Source organism: Emiliania huxleyi, assembly GCF_000372725.1.
Source record: "Emiliania huxleyi CCMP1516 unplaced genomic scaffold EMIHUscaffold_3, whole genome shotgun sequence".
Lineage (NCBI taxonomy): Eukaryota > Haptophyta > Isochrysidales > Noelaerhabdaceae > Emiliania > Emiliania huxleyi.
Genome location: NW_005199770.1, coordinates 410,604 through 427,576, shown reverse-complemented (window position 1 = coordinate 427,576; position 16,973 = coordinate 410,604). Strand labels below are relative to the sequence as shown.

The 16,973-nt window shown below is 67.6% G+C and overlaps 4 protein-coding genes across 4 annotated transcripts; 2 read left to right on the top strand and 2 right to left on the bottom strand.

The window, feature by feature from the left end:
• Positions 1-9,560: 9,560 nt before the first annotated feature.
• On the bottom strand, positions 9,561-10,518 carry EMIHUDRAFT_432017 (hypothetical protein). The gene is given in 2 exon segments (XM_005775122.1): positions 9,561-10,350; positions 10,363-10,518. 2 exon segments carry the CDS (start codon positions 10,363-10,365, stop codon positions 9,706-9,708), a joined length of 648 nt encoding a protein of 215 aa, XP_005775179.1. The 5' UTR covers positions 10,366-10,518; the 3' UTR covers positions 9,561-9,705.
• Positions 10,519-13,036: 2,518 nt separating this feature from the next.
• EMIHUDRAFT_61278 (hypothetical protein) lies at positions 13,037-13,360 on the top strand (the record flags this gene model as incomplete). The annotated part of the gene is made up of 1 exon (XM_005775121.1): positions 13,037-13,360. A coding segment is annotated over one exon (324 nt), but the record flags the coding sequence as incomplete, so codon positions are not given.
• A 70-nt stretch (positions 13,361-13,430) lies between these two features.
• Positions 13,431-15,109, bottom strand: EMIHUDRAFT_195092 (hypothetical protein; the record flags this gene model as incomplete). The annotated part of the gene is made up of 7 exons (XM_005775120.1): positions 13,431-13,622; positions 13,658-13,785; positions 13,895-13,981; positions 14,074-14,263; positions 14,335-14,462; positions 14,524-14,561; positions 14,640-15,109. 7 exons carry the CDS (start codon positions 15,107-15,109, stop codon positions 13,431-13,433), a joined length of 1,233 nt encoding a protein of 410 aa, XP_005775177.1.
• A 577-nt stretch (positions 15,110-15,686) lies between these two features.
• On the top strand, positions 15,687-16,896 carry EMIHUDRAFT_195091 (hypothetical protein; the record flags this gene model as incomplete). Its single annotated transcript, XM_005775119.1, has 4 exons — positions 15,687-16,058; positions 16,253-16,322; positions 16,534-16,799; positions 16,882-16,896. The coding sequence occupies 4 exons, from the start codon at positions 15,687-15,689 to the stop codon at positions 16,894-16,896; spliced, it is 723 nt and encodes a 240-aa protein (XP_005775176.1).
• Positions 16,897-16,973: the final 77 nt, after the last annotated feature.

Here is a 16,973-nt window from a genome sequence, read left to right as displayed (position 1 = left end):
CGCCGCCCGTACACCACAACACACCGCCGCCCTCGCCTCCGCCGCCCTTGCCGCCCCCACCGTCGCCGCCGCCCTCGCCTCCGCCGCCCTCGCCGCCCCCACCGTCGCCGCCGCCCTCGCCACCGCCTCCCTCGCCACCGCCTCCGTCGCCACCACCCTCGCTGCCTCCGCCCTCGCCGCCGCCCTCGCCGCCTCCGCCGAGCCCGCCGCCGCCCTCGCCGCCGCCGTCGCCGACTCCGCCAAGCCCGCCACCGAGCCCTCCCCCGCCCTCGCCGCCGCCGCCGCCGCCGCCGCCACCGCCCTCTCCGCTGCCGCCCTCGCCGCCGCCGTCCCCGCCGCCGTCCCCGCCGCCGCCGTCCCCACCGCCCTCGCCGCCTCCACCTTCGCCACCACCGTCACCGCCATCGCCCTTCCCACCCCCACCCTCGCCGTCACCCTCGCCGCCGCCGCCCTCGCCTTCTCCGCCGCCACCGCCCTCCCCCCCGCCTCCGCTTTTCCCTCCCAGGATTCCTCTAGGCGAGCCACAAGCGCCTCCGCCGCCGCCTTTGACCCCACCACCACCCTCACCATTGCCTTCATTGCCACCTCCACAATCGCCGCCGTCTCCGCCACCGCCCTCGCCGCTGCCGCCCTTTTTACCGCCGCCCTCATCTCCGCCATCGCCACCGCCACCGTCCCCGCCGCCACCAAGCCCGCCGCCATCATCACCTCCTCCCTCGCCGCCGCCTCCCTCCCCGCCTCCGTCGCCACCTCCTCCGTCTCCACCGCCCTCGCCACCGCCGAGCCCACCGCCCCGGATTGTGATCGATATCGGGGATAATGCGACCATTACAGCTGCCTTTCTCATCCGGACGAAACGATTCTACGCGGTGCGGTACACTGGCAAGGCCATCAGAGCAGGCGACTACACCACGTGGATCCCCTTGGAGTACGCTAACCAACATCCCGGCAGAGAGTGTGACCAGGCATTCAACACGTCGGCCTTCTCGATCACAAACAGCTTTGGGAATCGGGTCGATGGCGCATGGGATGGTATCATCGAAGACCACGGCGGTCTCGTCGAGAGAAAAGAAGAGCCTGTAGGATCTGGAAACTACGTGCTTCTCAGTGACCTTGTTCTGACCAACCCAGGTATGGACACTGAAGACTTTGAGTCCCCCATCCAAACTCATGAGCCCGCGGGAACGTACCTACTCTGCCACGAGGCGTCGTCCAACAGGACTGATGCAGAGCTCGAGCTCGAGCTGCCTGGCTCCCTCGACCAGTCTGAAGCCAGGCAAAGACGTTCGCTACAATCAGTCCGACAGGTGTACTTTCGCTCCAACGTCTGGATTGTGGTGCATCAAAGCCCTCCGAGTGCGCCGCCCTCCTCGCCACCCTTTCCGCCGCCTTCCTTGCCTCCGCCACCGCCCTCGCCACCGCCCTCGCCGCCGCCGCCCTCGCCGCCACCACCTTCGCCGCCGCCCTCGCCGCCGCCCTCGCCACCGCCGCCCTTGCCGCCGTCACCCTCGCCACCACCACCTCCGTTGACGCCACCACCTCTACCCCCAAGCTCACCGCCACTAAGCCCGGCGCCGCCCGTACCACCACCTCCGTCACCTTTTCCGCCGCCACCCTCAGCTTCGCCCCCCTCGCCGTCGCCGTCGCAACCGCCGCCCGCGCCGCCGCCGCCGTCGCTGAACTCGCCGGCGTCGCCATCTCCAATGCCGTACTCGCCCCCGCGTCCACCCTCGCCCTCGCCGCCGCCCTCGCCGCCGCCCTCACCGCCTCCGCCCGCTCCACCACCCTCGCCGCCACCCTCGCCGCCCCCTTCGCCGCCGCCTTCGCCGCCACCCACGCCGCCACCCTCGCCGCCTCCCTCGCCTCCGCCCTCGCCGCCGCCCTCGCCGCCGCCCTCGCCGCCGCCCTCGCCGCCACCCTCGCCGCCTCCCTCGCCGCCTCCCTCGCCTCCGCCCTTGCCGCCGCCCTCGTCGCCACCCCTTCTTCCGGCGCCGCCGGCACTGCCACCGCCGCCCTGCGTCTGCTCGCTCTACTACGACCTGGAGCGCGGCCTCGCGAGCTCGCCCACCTTCCTCAACTCCACCAACGCGCTCTTCTACACCCTCCAGACCAGCTCCGCCTGGCCGCTCAGCCTCCCCGTGTACGACCCGGCGTGGGGCTGCGCGTGCGAGAGCGCCGAGGACCGCCCCGTCTGGCTCGCCGCCCTCGACCTGTGCTTCTGGTTCGACAACCAGACCGCGACGCAGCGAGAAGCGCTCTTTGGAGGCTCGGGACAGCTGCAGCAGGCGTACGAGCGCGCCTGCAACGCCTTTGCACCGGGCGAGCAGTTCAACGAGTACTACCACCACGTCCGCCTGTGCGCCACGCCCGCCTTTGTGCGCGAGATCTACTTCCTCGCCAGCAACAAGTACTGCGTCCCCGAAGAAGCCAACAGCTTCCAGCTCTACCCGCGTCTCGCCCGCGACGGCGCCATGATGTGCGGCACCGACATCGGCCCGGCCGGGGCCACGCAGAGCAACGAGGAGGCGGCCTGCCCCTGCAACATCTTCTTCGACTACGATGCGCTGGCCAACTCCTCGGCGACGGCGCTCGACAGCGTCAACACCTTCTACGCCGCGATCAGCCAGCCCAACAGCTCGTGGCCGGTGCGGCGGCCACGCACGCGCGACGGCGAGTGCGGCTGCGACGACCCCGACTTCCGGCCGGTGTGGCTGGCGCCGATCGACATGTGCGACCACTACGCCCGCCAGCCGGCTGAGGTTCAGGCGCTGCTCCTGCCTCCGAATCCAGGCGCGCAGGCCTTGTACGAGAGGGCGTGCCTGGGGCTGTCGAGAGAGGAGCAGAACCGCGACTTCATGCACGTCAAGTTCTGCGCAAACCGCACCTTCATCACCGACATCTTCTACGAGCACGACTACTGCCAGAGGCCCAACGAGCTCGGCCAGCTGATCCCATCCTCGGCGCCGGACGGGCTGCTCTTCTGCCAGGGTCTCATACCCTCGCCGTCGCCGCCGCCCTCGTCGCCACCCCTTCCGCCACCACCCTCGCCGCCGCCCTCGCCGCCCCCCTCTCCGCCACCGCCCTCGCCGCCGTTGGAGCCCTGCGCCAAGTTTGCCTTGGTGCGCCCTTTTTCTCTACGCGACGTCGGCAGCCTAATCGACTCTTTCGACAGATGGGACAATCTCCCACCTTGCTCCGACCCGAGTAGCATTCGTGAGAGCGTCGATCTGGTCCTGTACGTATCTCGGAACGCATCGGGGGAGGACGGCAGGACACTTTCCGTGCGAGCCGTGGTGGACGCCCTCCTGCAAGAAGAAAGATCCTGGAAGTGCGACGTCCTCCATCGCACTCCCCGCGCTCTCCCCCCCCCCCCCCGCCGCCCACACACACACAAACTGGGCCTACGCTACGCGTTGTGCAAGGCCCGCCCTATAAACGTCCTTCCTGCACTCCCAGGTCGTGCTTCAACTCCGTTTACTTCCTCGGGGCCAACCTCAGCGCCGAGCAGGACATCTACAGGTCCTCTCGTGGCGCGTACGATGTGGCGTGGAACTTGGGGCCGAACCTCCAGTTTTACTTTATGCTGAATTACTTCGTCCCCACCTGCGTGGACGTCATCTACATGATGGAGTCCGACACCCTGCCCTTGGCCTCGGATTGGCTCGTCGACCTGTTGGATACCAAGGAGGCCCTTCGCCCCTTCTCCATTGCCGGCTCATTGTACAGCGGGTACAAGTGGAAATTCGCGTACAAGCGCGACCTCTTGAAGAAGTCGCTCTTGTACCATCTCAACGGCAACGCGATGTATAACCTGTCTGCTCCGCTCGTGCTCTCTGCACTGTCGAAGTTCGACGTCGAGGAGTGGGAGACGGTCCTCCACTCGTCCTTCGACGTCCAGATCGCAGAAATGGTGTACGAAACCGGCTACGATGCGATCGATGCCGCGGACACGCCAGAGCAGGCCGAGCAAATGTTCGACTACAAGCAGACCGCAACAATGAGCAACCACGCAGCAAGCTTCGTGGTGCCGCAGGACATCTGTGCAGAGAACCGCTTCATCCACGGCGCGAAGTACATGCGCGACTGGTCCACGCGCTGCTGCGCCGCCGATCCATCATACTCTGGAGTGTATCCGAAGCCATGTATTGCTGAGAGCGAGACTACATCGCTCACCCTGCTTGTTACAGAATTTGGGACAGGGAGCCTCGACGACTTTTTGGGCAACCTAACCCGGACTCGGCAAGCGCTTCGAGACAAGCAATCAAGCACCGACCACTGCAACCATCTCGAAGCTTGCGCGAACTACTCGCTCCCGTTCGATGCCATCACGGTAGTGACTGGTGCGAGCCCAGAACCAATGTCGGCAGTAGCACGTGCAGCCCTGTACCAATCCCAGAACACGGATCCGGCCATCACGTTCATAGGGCGAAGCCTCGAGCGCGGTGAGTCGCCGTGGTGGGACATTTGTACCGCCCCAATCAGCACGACGTGGTTCATGCAAGTGACCTCCTTATTTGCATTCGACGAGGACTTCACGCTTCCTGTGGACACGTCTGCGGATGGGATGCTCATCCCTCTGAGCCCCTACATCGAGTTCGACTCCAACTACTGCGGAAGAAAATGCCGCGAGGAGATTGTGCACGCGCGGCAGTCAATCTACCCAGGGGCCAACCGGCGATACCTACAGTCGCACGCCGTCTACAGCACTGCCCTTCGCGAACAGTACTGCCTTGAGCTAACAGATTCGTCCGTCCCTGGCCCGACCAGCTACTTCTCTTATATCGATCGGGACTTCCATGACTGCCAGGCGCGCAATCAGACGTGCAACGGCCAGCCGGACCCACCAGGCTGCAGCAGCGCGGCGATGAAGGCCGCGTGCTCGCTGGATAGTGTAGTCGGCGCTCATGCGAGGGAGACATGCAAGATCGCATGTCAAACTTGTGGCCCTGTCGGGGATGGTCGTATGCTCTCCACAAACGAACGGTTCCTGGATGGCACGATCCTCACGCAAGGGGACGGCTGCTCCAAGGGAGCATCACCGTACTCTGCGCACGACATGGTGCGGCTGCCGCCGATGCCCTCTTTCCTCACTGAGAACGAGGTCCAATGCGAGGACTCTGGTGACTTTGATGACTGTCCCTGCGTCTTTCCCTTCTTCTATGACAACCAGAGCTACTCCGAGTGCCTGGTGTTTGATGAAGGAGGCTTCTTGCAGTGTCCGACGTCGTTGCCCAACACTTTGGAGTTCAAGCTGGACTCCCGCTCGTGGAGATTCTGCACGGATGCGGACGTGGAAGATGCACAGGCAGTCTCAGCGTACCTTGCCCCCCCTGCAACACCACGGCCGCGGGGCAGCTCAAGAGGGTCAGTGCGTGCTGTCGGCGGTGCTTGGGCAAATGGTCTAGTGCTGGAAGGATGGGGGGCGCCGTGGTGGGACCACCGGCGGAGGGTCTCTGAAACGGGATCCGGCGACGAGCCGCCCGAGGACGAGGCACCACCGCCGCCGCCATCTCCACCGCTCCCCTCTCCGCCGCCCTCGCCACCGCCATCTCCACCGCCCTCTCCGCCCCCCTCGCCTCCGCCTTCGCCGCCGCCCTCGCCGCCGCCCTCACCGCCACCGCCCGCTCCACCACCCTCACCGCCCCCTTCGCCTCCGCCTTCGCCGCCGCCTTCGCCGCCACCCTCGCCGCCACCCTCGCCGCCTCCCTCGCCGCCGCCCTCGCCGCCGCCCTCGCCGCCGCCACCCTCTCCGCCGCCCTCGCCGCCGCCCTCGCCGCCGCCATCTCCACCGCCGCCTTCGCCGCCGCCCTCGCCGCCGCCCTCGCCGCCGCCCTCACCGCCACCGCCCGCTCCACCACCCTCGCCGCCCCCTTCGCCGCCGCCTTCGCCGCCGCCGTCGCCGCCACCCTCGCCGCCACCCTCTCCGCCGCCCTCGCCGCCGCCCTCGCCGCCGCCATCTTCGCCGCCGCCCTCGCCGCCACCCTCTCCGCCTCCCTCCCCGCCTCCGTCCCCGCCGCCCTCGCCGCCTCCGTCCCCGCCGCCCTCGCCGCCCCCACCCACGACACCTCCCTCTCCGCCTCCACCTTTGCCGCCTCCGCCCTCGCCGCCAACCTCGCCGCCACCGGCATTGCCACCTCCAGCCTCACCCTCACTTTGCGATGAGAGTGCGCTCAGCAGCGGCAACCAGGAGAGCCTTGGACCATGTTCCACGCTGGGTGATGATTGCGTTGGAGGGGGGGAGGCTCGCCAGCCTTATGAGTGGACCGAGGGGGGTTTCCGGATCACGACGACACAGAAGCACGACGTGACGTTTGCTGACGCCGTTGGCCAGACGTACCTGTGCAGCGTGCGGGCACATGGCCCGTGGGGGGTGCCCCAAGCAGCGTGCTGCAGTTGTAGCGCGACCGATCCGTTGTCGGCGACGCGTTCTAGCATGTACGCGCCACTAGCGACAAACCACCACTGCTACTATGACTGCCAACTGTGCTACGGACCCAGCCCCTCACCGCCACCACCACCGCTCCCTCCATCTCTGCCGCCGCCTTCTCTGCCACCATCGTCACCACCATTGCCGCCACCACTGTGTGATGAGATCAGTGGCCTCCAAGGTATGACTTACGGCGAATGCTCATCATTCGACAGGCAAGGTGAGGCGGCCTGCGAGGCCCACTACCAAGCTCGTAATGACGGATCGTACTCAAAATGCAAGTACTCGGCGTCAGCCCAAACGTGCAGACGTGGCTGGCACCGCTTCAATTGTGACCCGCCATCGCTGCCCCCGCCGTCGCCGCCACGGCCAAGCCCACCCCCACCCTCGCTGCCGTACCCACAGCCTCCACCCAGCCCGCCACCGAGCCCTCCCCCGCCCTCGCCGCCGCCGCCGTCGCCACCGCCCTCTCCGCCGCCGCCCTCTCCGCCGCCCTCGCCGCCGCCGCCGTCCCCGCCGCCGCCGTCCCCGCCGCCTTCGCTGCCTCCGCTGTCGCCGCCTCCACCCTCACCACCACCACCTTCCCCGCCGCCGCCCTTGCCGCCCTCGCCCTCGCCGCCGCCGCCATCTCCTCCGCCGCCGTCGCCGTCTCCTCCGCCGCCGTCGCCACCCCCACCATCGCCGTCACCTCCGCCGCTGCCGCCACCAATGTGCGCCCATGGATGGGAGGCGACGCAAGAAGCGAGCTGCTCGACCACCGGGTGCGCAGCATCCACGACGTTTGCGCTGCCGTCTGCAACGACGACGGTTCAGAGCCTGACGCTGACGGCGAGCATGCGCGGAGACTTCGCGTCGAGCTCGGAGACGGCGGAGGTGCTCGTGGACGGAGTGGTGGTCGGCACGTGCTTCGAGACTGGCGGCGCCGACTGCACTGCGGACGTGGTCGAGTGTCTGGTGAAGGATGTGCTGTCGGAGAGCCTTGTCGACGGCGACTCCACCGTGAGTATCGGCTTCGAAGCGAGCTCGGACGTCAACCTCTGCACGCCGCATGTACACGCCGAGTTCACGCTGCGCGTGGGCTGCCACAGTCCACCAGCATCACCGCTGCCCCCGTCGCTGCCACCACCATCTCAGCCAGAGTGTGCCGGCTCTGACTTTGGCGCATGGTACTTGGGCATTTATGGTCAGAGCTGCGTCGAGGTCTGCGACGCTCAGGTTGCGTCGGTCGGCTCAAGACTCGTGACGACGAACGCCGACTTATTCGCGCGGCGCTTTGAGCTGGACGACGTCCCGAAGGTGAGGTCAATGTATGATCTCTTGGAGGGAGGAAGCTGCTCGGGCACTTCTACAATCGCAAGCAGCGCCAACAAGTATGCCCCTGCCGTGGGTGGTGCCAACGACGACTTTTGCCTTGCAGTGGACAGTGCTGGTCAAACACTTGAGAATGTGAACATCGAGGAGTCAACAAGCACCCGCCGCAGGTTCTGCTGGTGCTTTTGCAACATGCCGCCACCGTCGCCTCCCCCTCCGGCCCCTTCACCCCCGCCATCCCCGCCGCCGCCGTCACCACCGCCGCCCTCGCCGCCGCCGTCCCCTCCGCCCTCGCCGCCGCCGCCACCTCCACCGCCGCCCTCGCCGCCGCCACCTTCGCCACCGCCCTCGCCCCCCCCGCCGTCGCCTCCGCCCTCCCCTCCCCCGCCCCGCCTTCCCCCGGTGCCGCTAGAGTGCTCGGAGATTGCGGACCGCCAGTACGAGTCTTCGCTGGCATGCACGCAGCTGCTCGCGTCGAGCGTGCCCGGCGGGTGCGCGGCGTGGTACGCGAGCGACCCGTCCTCGCCAGGGCAGCTGCAGCTTTGCGAAGCGCCGCCGTCGCCACCTGTTCGCCGTCGCCGCCTCGCTGCCTACGGCGTTTGCTCCGGCAACGACAGCCGCTGCGGCCACGCAGATAATGGCAACCCAAGCAGCAATATCAACTTTGAGTGCGGCATGGGACATCAGCCAACGTGCCAAGAACTCTCGGTTGGTTGCCAATGCTTGAGTCACGATTGCCGCGCGAACTCGGCCTCGTCCCCTCAAGTTGAGCAGCTTGGCCTTGCCATCCATACGGTTCGACTGCTCAGACATTGGAGGAGACAAGGGGATGGTGGTGGGTAGAAGAATGCGGAACGAGCAGCCAGAAGCAGTCGCGCGAGTCAGAGAGTCGGGCACGAGACGTCGAGCATTGAAACCATCCGTAAAGGTTTCGTGCGACCGTCCCCAGTACAGGATTCCCCTGTACAGGGTGTGAACATCGTGCACTCGATGGTTTTCCCCGGCCCATGCCGGGTACTCTCCAGTCGAATCTGACGTTTGGCTACACTAGTAGAGCCGTGGGCTCATTTCACGTAGCTCTTTGTGTTGCGATGCTTCCTGGCGAGAGAGTGCTGGGCTTTCCCCGGCCCACACTCGGCTCTTGAGGCATTTATCGGCATCTTAATATGCCGTAGGGACACACAGCAAGGAGTAGTGTCTACGCGCGCACACGCCCCGGAGTGCCAATTTGGCTACGGGTTAGGGTTGCGTTGTCCTAACGCCTGGGAGCTCCTCATGCCCTCTCTCCATGCCTGACTGGAGCTCCTGCATGCCCTGTCCCCCGACGAGGCGCCGCAGTCCGCGTCCTCCGCGTCCGTTGCGAGGTGACGGACGGCGCGACCACCTCCGCACACCCGTCTACACCGCCTTCTTGATCCCATCCACCAGTGGAAATCAAGCGATGTGATCCCAGAAGGCTTGCGTCGTCATGACGGGTGTCACTGCCGCGGCGCCGCGCCGCGTGCCGCGTCGTCGCGCCCTGTGACGAAGGATCCGTGACCGTACTGGCTGCCATAGAAGAATGCGGAACGAGCAGCCAGAAGCAGTCGCGCGAGTCAGAGAGTCGGGCACGAGACGTCGAGCATTGAAACCATCCGTAAAGGTTTCGTGCGACCGTCCCCAGTACAGGATTCCCCTGTACAGGGTGTGAACATCGTGCACTCGATGGTTTTCCCCGGCCCATGCCGGGTACTCTCCAGTCGAATCTGACGTTTGGCTACACTAGTAGAGCCGTTCGCTCATTTCACATTTCCCCTCCACCTGTGCAAATCGTGACCTGCGCAATTCGCGGACCCGAGGAGTCTGGAGCTTCAGCGAATCATGCCGCTCTCGGCACAGAAGCAGCGCGAGCGCCGCGCCGCGCAGCGCGCTGCCGAGGCTCAGGACGCGGCTCGCGGGCAGCGCAACCGCCCGGCGCCGAGCCGGTGCTAGGCCGCCTCCGCTGCGCCTGCTTCCTTGCGCGCCGCTGGACGTCGGCCGAGAAGACCGCTTCCCTCTGGGGACCCGACTCCGCGAAGATCGCGCGCGCGTCGTGAGTGGCGGCGCGCGCGCGATCTCCGTTCCCGGGCACGCCGGTCGCAGTGGCATGGGATCCCAGGCTCAAAAGCGCTCCCGTCAACAGCGAGCGAGCGCCGCCGCTGCTCCTCCTCCCACCGCCGCTGCTCCTCCTCCCGCCGCCGCTCACCGAGACCCGCCGCCGCCGCCGCCGCCGCCGCCGCCGCCGCCGCCTCGCGCCTCGCCTCCGTCACCGCCGCCCTCCATCTCGCAGCGGCGCGTCCCTCTGATGGCGCGGGCGCCTCGCTCACCGGCGCCTCGCCGCCGCCCCCCCCCCTTCTCGCGCCGCTCCGCTCGTGGCCGCCGCCTCCCCTGTCAATCCCGCCGCCCCCCCTGTCATCCCGCCGCCCGCACCACCGCCGCCACCGCCTCGCGCCTCGCCGCCGCCGCCACCGACCGCCCTCTCCCCTACGCCGCTGAGCGCGGTGCAGGGGGCGAGCCCCCCCCTGCGCAGCCTCACCGTAGTGCACTGCGCTCTCCGCGCCCCTGACGATTAGTGAGGAGGTGGTGTTGCACAGCATGGAGCTCAGCATGGAGCTCGGCGAGCGTTTAGCGAGCCCCTCAGCTAGTAGAGGGAAGAAGGGAGGGAGGGGCGTTTCGTTCTAAATTGATGAGAGGACTAGCACTCACCGCCCGCACACTCTGCCGCCCATCCCTCCAAACGGGCTTCTTGGGTGGAAAGAGATCCACCGGTCGCTTCACCGGTTTCTCAAAACGGTCTGGTCCCAGGACCATGTTGTCGCGAGCGCTTGTCTTGGCCACCTGCCTCACTGTCGCCCGCGCTTTACACGCTCCGACGCCGCCGTGCCGCCACGCTCTCCGCGTCACCTCTCCTCGGCTTGCAACCAAGAAGAAAGTGTCGAAGAAGGGCGGCGCGCGAGGCTTTGGCGGCGGCGCGGCCAAGCAGGCCGTCAAAGAGCTGACGCCGGAGCAGCTCCAGTGGCGCGACCTCAAGGAGTGGGTCGCCTCCTCGGGCGGCGCCGCCGATGCCGTGCGCCTCACCGACTGCGGCGGCGGCCTGCGAGGCCTGAAGGCGGAGATGACCCGAGATGACCCGAGATGACCCGAGATGACCCGAGATGATCCTCGATTCCCGAGATACTCCGATTTCCCGAGACGTGTGCGCATTCTCAGCGCGGCTTGCGTGCTCCCAAGGCTGCGCGGGACCTGGCCAAGGGCGACGAGATCCTTCGCATCCCTCGCTCGATCATCCTCGACGTGGAGCGCGCAGAGGCGAGCCCGGTGAGCGGCGTGTGGCGCTCGAGCGGCGGCGCCCTCCCCGGCTACCTCAAGCTGGGCCTCGCGCTGCTGTACGAGGTGCGGCGGGGCGCAGCCTCCGACCTCCTCCCCTACCTCGCCATGCTGCCGACGCAGGACGAGTTTGCGGCCGGCGGAGGGCCGGCGGCGATGTGGTGAGGAGGAGCTCGCGCTCGCCGAGCGACGTGGGGCAATCTCGGGTGATCTCGGGCGATCTCGGGTGATCTCAGGTCCGACGACGAGCTCGCCCTCACCGAGTGCGCCCACCTCATCGACTTTGCAAAGCGGCGGCGCGGCCAGAGCCGCGGCGAGGGCGTGCCAGCGCTGCAGCCCGACGCTCTGGCGGCGAGCTGGGCAGAGTGCGGCCTGCCGGGCGAGCCGCCGGGCAGAGACGAGCTGTCGTGGGCGGTCGGCGCAGTGACGAGCCGCGCCTATGGCGTCGGGAGCGGCTCCGGCCTCGTCCCTGTCGTCGACATGGCCAACCACGACGGGCGGACGCCGCAGCACACCGCCAAGGGCCTCGAGGAGGACGGGCGCTCCTTTGTCGTCCTCGCGACGGAGCCGATCCGGAAAGGGACGCAGGCGCGCCTCTCCTGCCCGAGATGAACACAGATGGCCCGAGATGACCAGAGATAGGCCCGAGATGGACCGAGATGACCAGAGATGGCCCGAGATGACCAGAGAGGACCCGAGATGACAAGAGAGTGCAACCCCGATCCGGCGGGGGAGCGCAGGTGTGCCTCTCCTACGGCGAGCTGCCCAACTGCGTGCTGCTGCCGCAGTTCGGCTTCGTGCTCGCCTCGCTCGACGCACCGCCAGACCCACCCGCTCGCCCGACCTCGGCGGGAGCTTCAGCGGCTGAAGCTTCTCGGAGCCCTTCCGTCAGGCGCCTCCGGACTTGCCGCTCGTCGACTTCACACCGTGCTTGCGCGAGGCGGAGGGAGCGGCCGGCGGCGCGGCGCTGCTGCTCTCTCTGGCGGAGGCGGGGGGCTGCTTGGTGGAGGGAGGGGAGAAGGACGCGGGCCGAGACTCAGCCCAGCCCTTGCTGGCTGCAGGACGGGCTGCTGGTGAGGGAGGGCGACGGCTCGATCTCGTGCTGGCAGGCTGCGGGCGCGAGTCTGCAGGTGGCGCTGCTCAATTTGCACGAGGCCGGCGCGCTGAGCGGCGGCGGCGAGGAGGAGGCGGCGGCGGCGTCGGCGCCGGCGGCAGCGCGGCACGCGTGGCGCCGCTACCGCGACCTGCTGCAGGGGACTCTGGCCGGCTACTCGACTGGCGTCGCGGAGGACCGGAGGCGACTTGGGCTCGGAGGCGCCGCGCCGACGGCGTCCGATGCCCGCGGCGTCGTCGTCGACGCTGGCGGTGCGGCGGTCACGCCGTTGCCGCCTCCGAACGGCGCCAGCCGCGTCGCCGCGGAGGGCGAGGCGGCGGCGGCGGCGCTGCCCCCGCGCACGCGCCTCGCGCTCGAGTTCCGCCTCTCGCAAAAGGCGATCTCGGCCGCATCTCGGCCGCATCTCGGCCGCATCTCGGCTGAATCTCGGCCGCATCTCGGCCGCATCTCGGCCGCATTTCGTCTGAATCTCGGCTGCATCTCGGCTGCATCTCGATGGCGTCTCTCCGCTACATCTCGAGCTCCTCTCTCTCGCGCAAAGGCGCTGCTCAACCGCGCCCTCGCCGCCAGCACCGCCGCCGGCCCCGGCGGCGTGGTCGAGGCGGCGGCGCGCATCCGCTTCCAGGTGCGCGTTGCGAGGCGGCCGCCAGAATCTCGGCGGCATCTCGGCGGCATCTCGGCGGCATCTCGGCGGCATCTCGCCTTGCAGGTGCTCGGCAGCCGCGTGTACCAGGAAGCGGTCGCCGAGGAAGGCGCGTGCGCCATCACCGACGTCGCCGTCCGCCCTCCTTGTGCTTTTGTCCGAACCGAGTCTGAACCTTCCTGCAGGCGCGCGCGTCACCAGCAGCGGCTTGGTGGTGCTGCACGAGGCCGAAGGCAGCGGCGCTTCGCCTACGGCGTCCGACCGGGTGGTGGTGCACTACGAGGGGAGGAACGCGGACGGGATCGCCTTCGACTCGTCGTACGCGCGCGGCGACCCGGCCACTTTCGCTGTGGGAGGTGTGATCCCCGGCTGGACCGAGGGTCTGCAGCTGATGCGTGTGGGCGGCAAGGCGCGGCTCACGATCCCGTCGCACCTCGGCTACGGCGACAAGGGGTCTCCGCCCAAAATCCCCGCCAAGGCGACGCTCGTCTTCACCGTGGAGCTGCTCGGCGTCGAGTGAGGTGCCTTGTGTATATGTCGGTCGGTGTGTCTCGAGACCCCCCGTCCCACATCCCCTGCCCCCCCCTGCGCTACAATATTGTTTTGTGCACGCGTCGCGACCCGACGCCGGTCACAATAAAGGCCGCGGCGGCTTGATGTTGATCGCACTCCCCCCACTCCTTTGCCGCCCGCCCGCGAGGTGCGTCCTGAACAACCTTGCCTTGCAGGGTGGCGGAGGGGGCGGCTTTTTGATCCACGGCAGCGTGCACCACCTCCATTGCCTGCCGCACGCGAGCAGTGTGCGCCCCCCGCGTACCCGCTCCGGCATGGGCCCGCACGTGACCGTCGGCGAGGGGGGGGGATGGAGCGCGCTCTCCCTCATCTGTGCTGCCACGGCCGGCAGCATGGCCGGCAGCCCCTTGAGGCCGTGGATGACGGGCGCGCCTGGGGCAAGGCCACCGCCGAGCTCAGCTCGGGTGCAATGGAAAGGGTACTGTGCAGTTCGGGCGCGCGCCCGACACGTTTAGCTCTCGCAAGCAACACGCGGCCTTACCAGGCCCCGCCTGGTTGCACGCGCCGGGCGCGGTGTAGAGTGCGTGGTTGGGGAAGGCGAGCACGGTCACCGCCGCAGAGGTAGAGTCTGCGAGGAGGGTGGGAGGGGCGGATGGCGGGTCTGGCAGCAACCGGGCAACGCGACAGCAGGAGCCATCAGTAGGTCTCGGGAGTGGCCACCTGCGCCCCTCTCGCGGCACATGGTCCACCCCAAAAAGACGTCGTCGAAAAGGCGTACGCTCAGGTCGCCGGCGCTAGCGGCACGCAGGAAGAGACCTCTGCGTCGCGCGCTGTCGAGCGGGATGGGTGCGGTGCCATTCTGACCACTCCCTTGGAAGCGGTTGAGGCGCGAGTCAATGGCGAGGCGCACCTGAGGCGGTTCGCTCGCGGCGAGCGATTGGGGTTGGCGTCATGGTTTCTAGGGCCTGGACAGGGCTGCACCGCAGTCTCGATGTCGCGAGAGCCGGCGTACCAGCGGATGAGCGACATCGACATGACGATTATCGGGCCCGTCACAAAGGGGAAAGGCCCGTCGCAGCTTCCAGGCGGCGTGAGGCAGGCGCGCTCGCCTAGAGGTGTGTCGAGAGGCGCCGCTCAAGGCCGATGCCTTGCGAGAGAGCACTGAGGCACGAGCCTCGCCCCGCGCGGCGGCAACTGCGCCCTCCGGACTGGCGCGAGAGGAGGAGCGGGTGTGAGAGTCGAGTCCCGTCTGGGAGGATAGTCAGCTGGCCTAGCCCCGCGAGCACCTGAAGCCAAACCCGACGGGCTTGTGGAGACTGCGGTGCCACGAGAACCACTGCACCCGCCCGAGGTAGAAGGGCTGCCCCCTCGCAAGCCGGAGAAGCATGCGGTCGAGCCACACGGGAGAGATGACCGCGTCGGTGTCTGCCCGTCCAATGAAAGGCACCTTTGCAAACGCCGGGTGCGACGCGGCAAACCGAAACCAGGCGTCTGCGAGAGAGAAAACGACAACCGCCAGCCCAGATGACTGGCCGAGGCATTCGAGGCGATGCAGATCGGCCTCCTCGCTAGCGGCGCTGCCGACCGCTGTGGCCGCTCCGTCGCTGTCATGCGTGGAGACAGCAAATCGCAGGGCCAGGCTGTGCGGCAGATGGGATGCGCTGCTCCACGCCTCTCGGACGTGTTCTCTAAGCGCGACATCGTCCCGGCCAATGACGCCGATGACGGCCACCGTGTCCCGAGTGACACGGTGCATTCCTCAGCGGCGGGCGGGCGGACGCGCGTATAACTTTCGTGTTACTTTTGCAAACTCCGGCGTGGACAACTCGAGGCTTGTGCGCGTGGTGCCAACGATTATATATGATCGCTCAGCCGCGCCCAGCCCGCCCTCGCCCTGTTAAAATCTTTTTGCCCCCCAAAAGAAGAAGAACGGCCGCGAGAAAAGGGAATTTAAGGAAAGGCGCGCGCCCCCGAAATTCTCTTCGACGGCCCATAAGGGGCTGTCGCCTGCTGTGCCTTTTTCCAGTCCAAAGAAAGAAAGAAAACAGACAACCCAAGGGAGGGATGGGATTTTCGCAGTCTCTCGCCGCTTCTCGCTGCAACCTTCATGCCACCTCGCGGCCGTCCCACTGCCACCATGCCAGGGCGCTCAAAATTCTTCTTTTTGCGGCGTAGATTGTGAATGAGCTTGCCTGAGGGCGGTCCCCCCCCCGTCGAGTGCACGGAGCTAAGTGCCTCGCCGTCCTCGCCTTCGCTGTGCGCGGCACGCTCTTCTGCTCTCTGTTGGAAGGGCGTTCCTCCTCGAAGCGCACAGTGCTGACGCACGATTGCCGATGGAGTCGATCGCCGCTGGCGCCGCGGTAGGCCTGATCGAATGTGCTGTTTGCCAGCCGTTCGACATGGTAAAGACCCGCCACCACCTGTCCAGCCAGGCCCGGTCCGTGGCCTCCTCGCTGCAAGCCATCCACGCCGAGGGCGGCTTCCGTCGCTTCTACCGGGGCGTCGGCCCCGAGTTCGCCGGAATGGTGCCAAAGAGCGCGGCCATGTACTCCTCATACGATGGGGCGCGGCAGCTGCTGCTGGCACACACCTCGCTCGACGAGGTGGCCGCCTCCGTTGCCGCTGGCGCGGCAAGCGGCCCGTTCGAGGCGGCCGTGGTACAGCCCTTCCAGGTGGTCAAGGTGCGGATGCAGACCAAAGAGTACGTTGGCCGGTATGCCGGCTCGCTCGACTGCGCGGCGCGGGAGACTAGAGATGCGGAACACAGATCTCAAGCCCGCAGACACCCTCCTCTAGTGGCTTCATGCCACGCCGCGCACACGCAGCACTCGCGTGCACGGCCGAGTCAAGGCTGCGACCACATCAGCCGCCCTCCACGGCCCCTCTGAGCCTCCTGCAGGCGCAGATGCTGCGCTCGGAGGGCGTGGCGGCCTTTGCGCGCACCGGCCTTGGCGCCACAGTGTGGAGGAGTGGCCGCCCACCAAGCCCTCCGCGCGGGCCCCTCCACGCGGTGGTGCCGCACTGTAGCTCGTCCTCGTCCTCCGCCTAGGAACTCGGTGTGGAACGCAGCCTACTTTGGGTCGATGGCCGCGGTGCGGCGGCGCGGCGACGCGGCGGGCGGGCGGGCGGCGGGCGGCGGCGGCTCCGAGGCGGCGGCGAGGGGCCTCGACCTCGTGGCAGGCTTTGGGTGCGGCGTGCTAGCAACGTGCTTCAACGCCCCGTTCGACGTCGCCAAGTCTCGCATCCAGTCTCAGCTGCCCGCAGCAACGGCGGGCGCGACGGGAGACTCGCACCGCCGCTACCACGGCACTCTGAGCACGCTCGCCCGCATCGCGCGCGAGGAGGGGCTCGCCGCTTGCTGGAAGGGCTTCCAAGCCAAGGCGATCCGCATGGGCCTGGCAGGCTTGGTCGGGCTCTCCTCGTTTGACCTCGTCAAGTGGCTGCTGGTGTAGTTTTGATTTTTTGTTTGTATCTTTGTATCTTTTGTATTTATTCGTCAAGTGTCAAGACCATGATTCTAATCGGAAGGAAGCTCTGCTGTAAAGCCGTACGTGCAGTGTGACTCTAGAGGGTAGTGCAGTGACCACTGACCAGTGTGGCGTGGGTTGTATCGTTGGGCG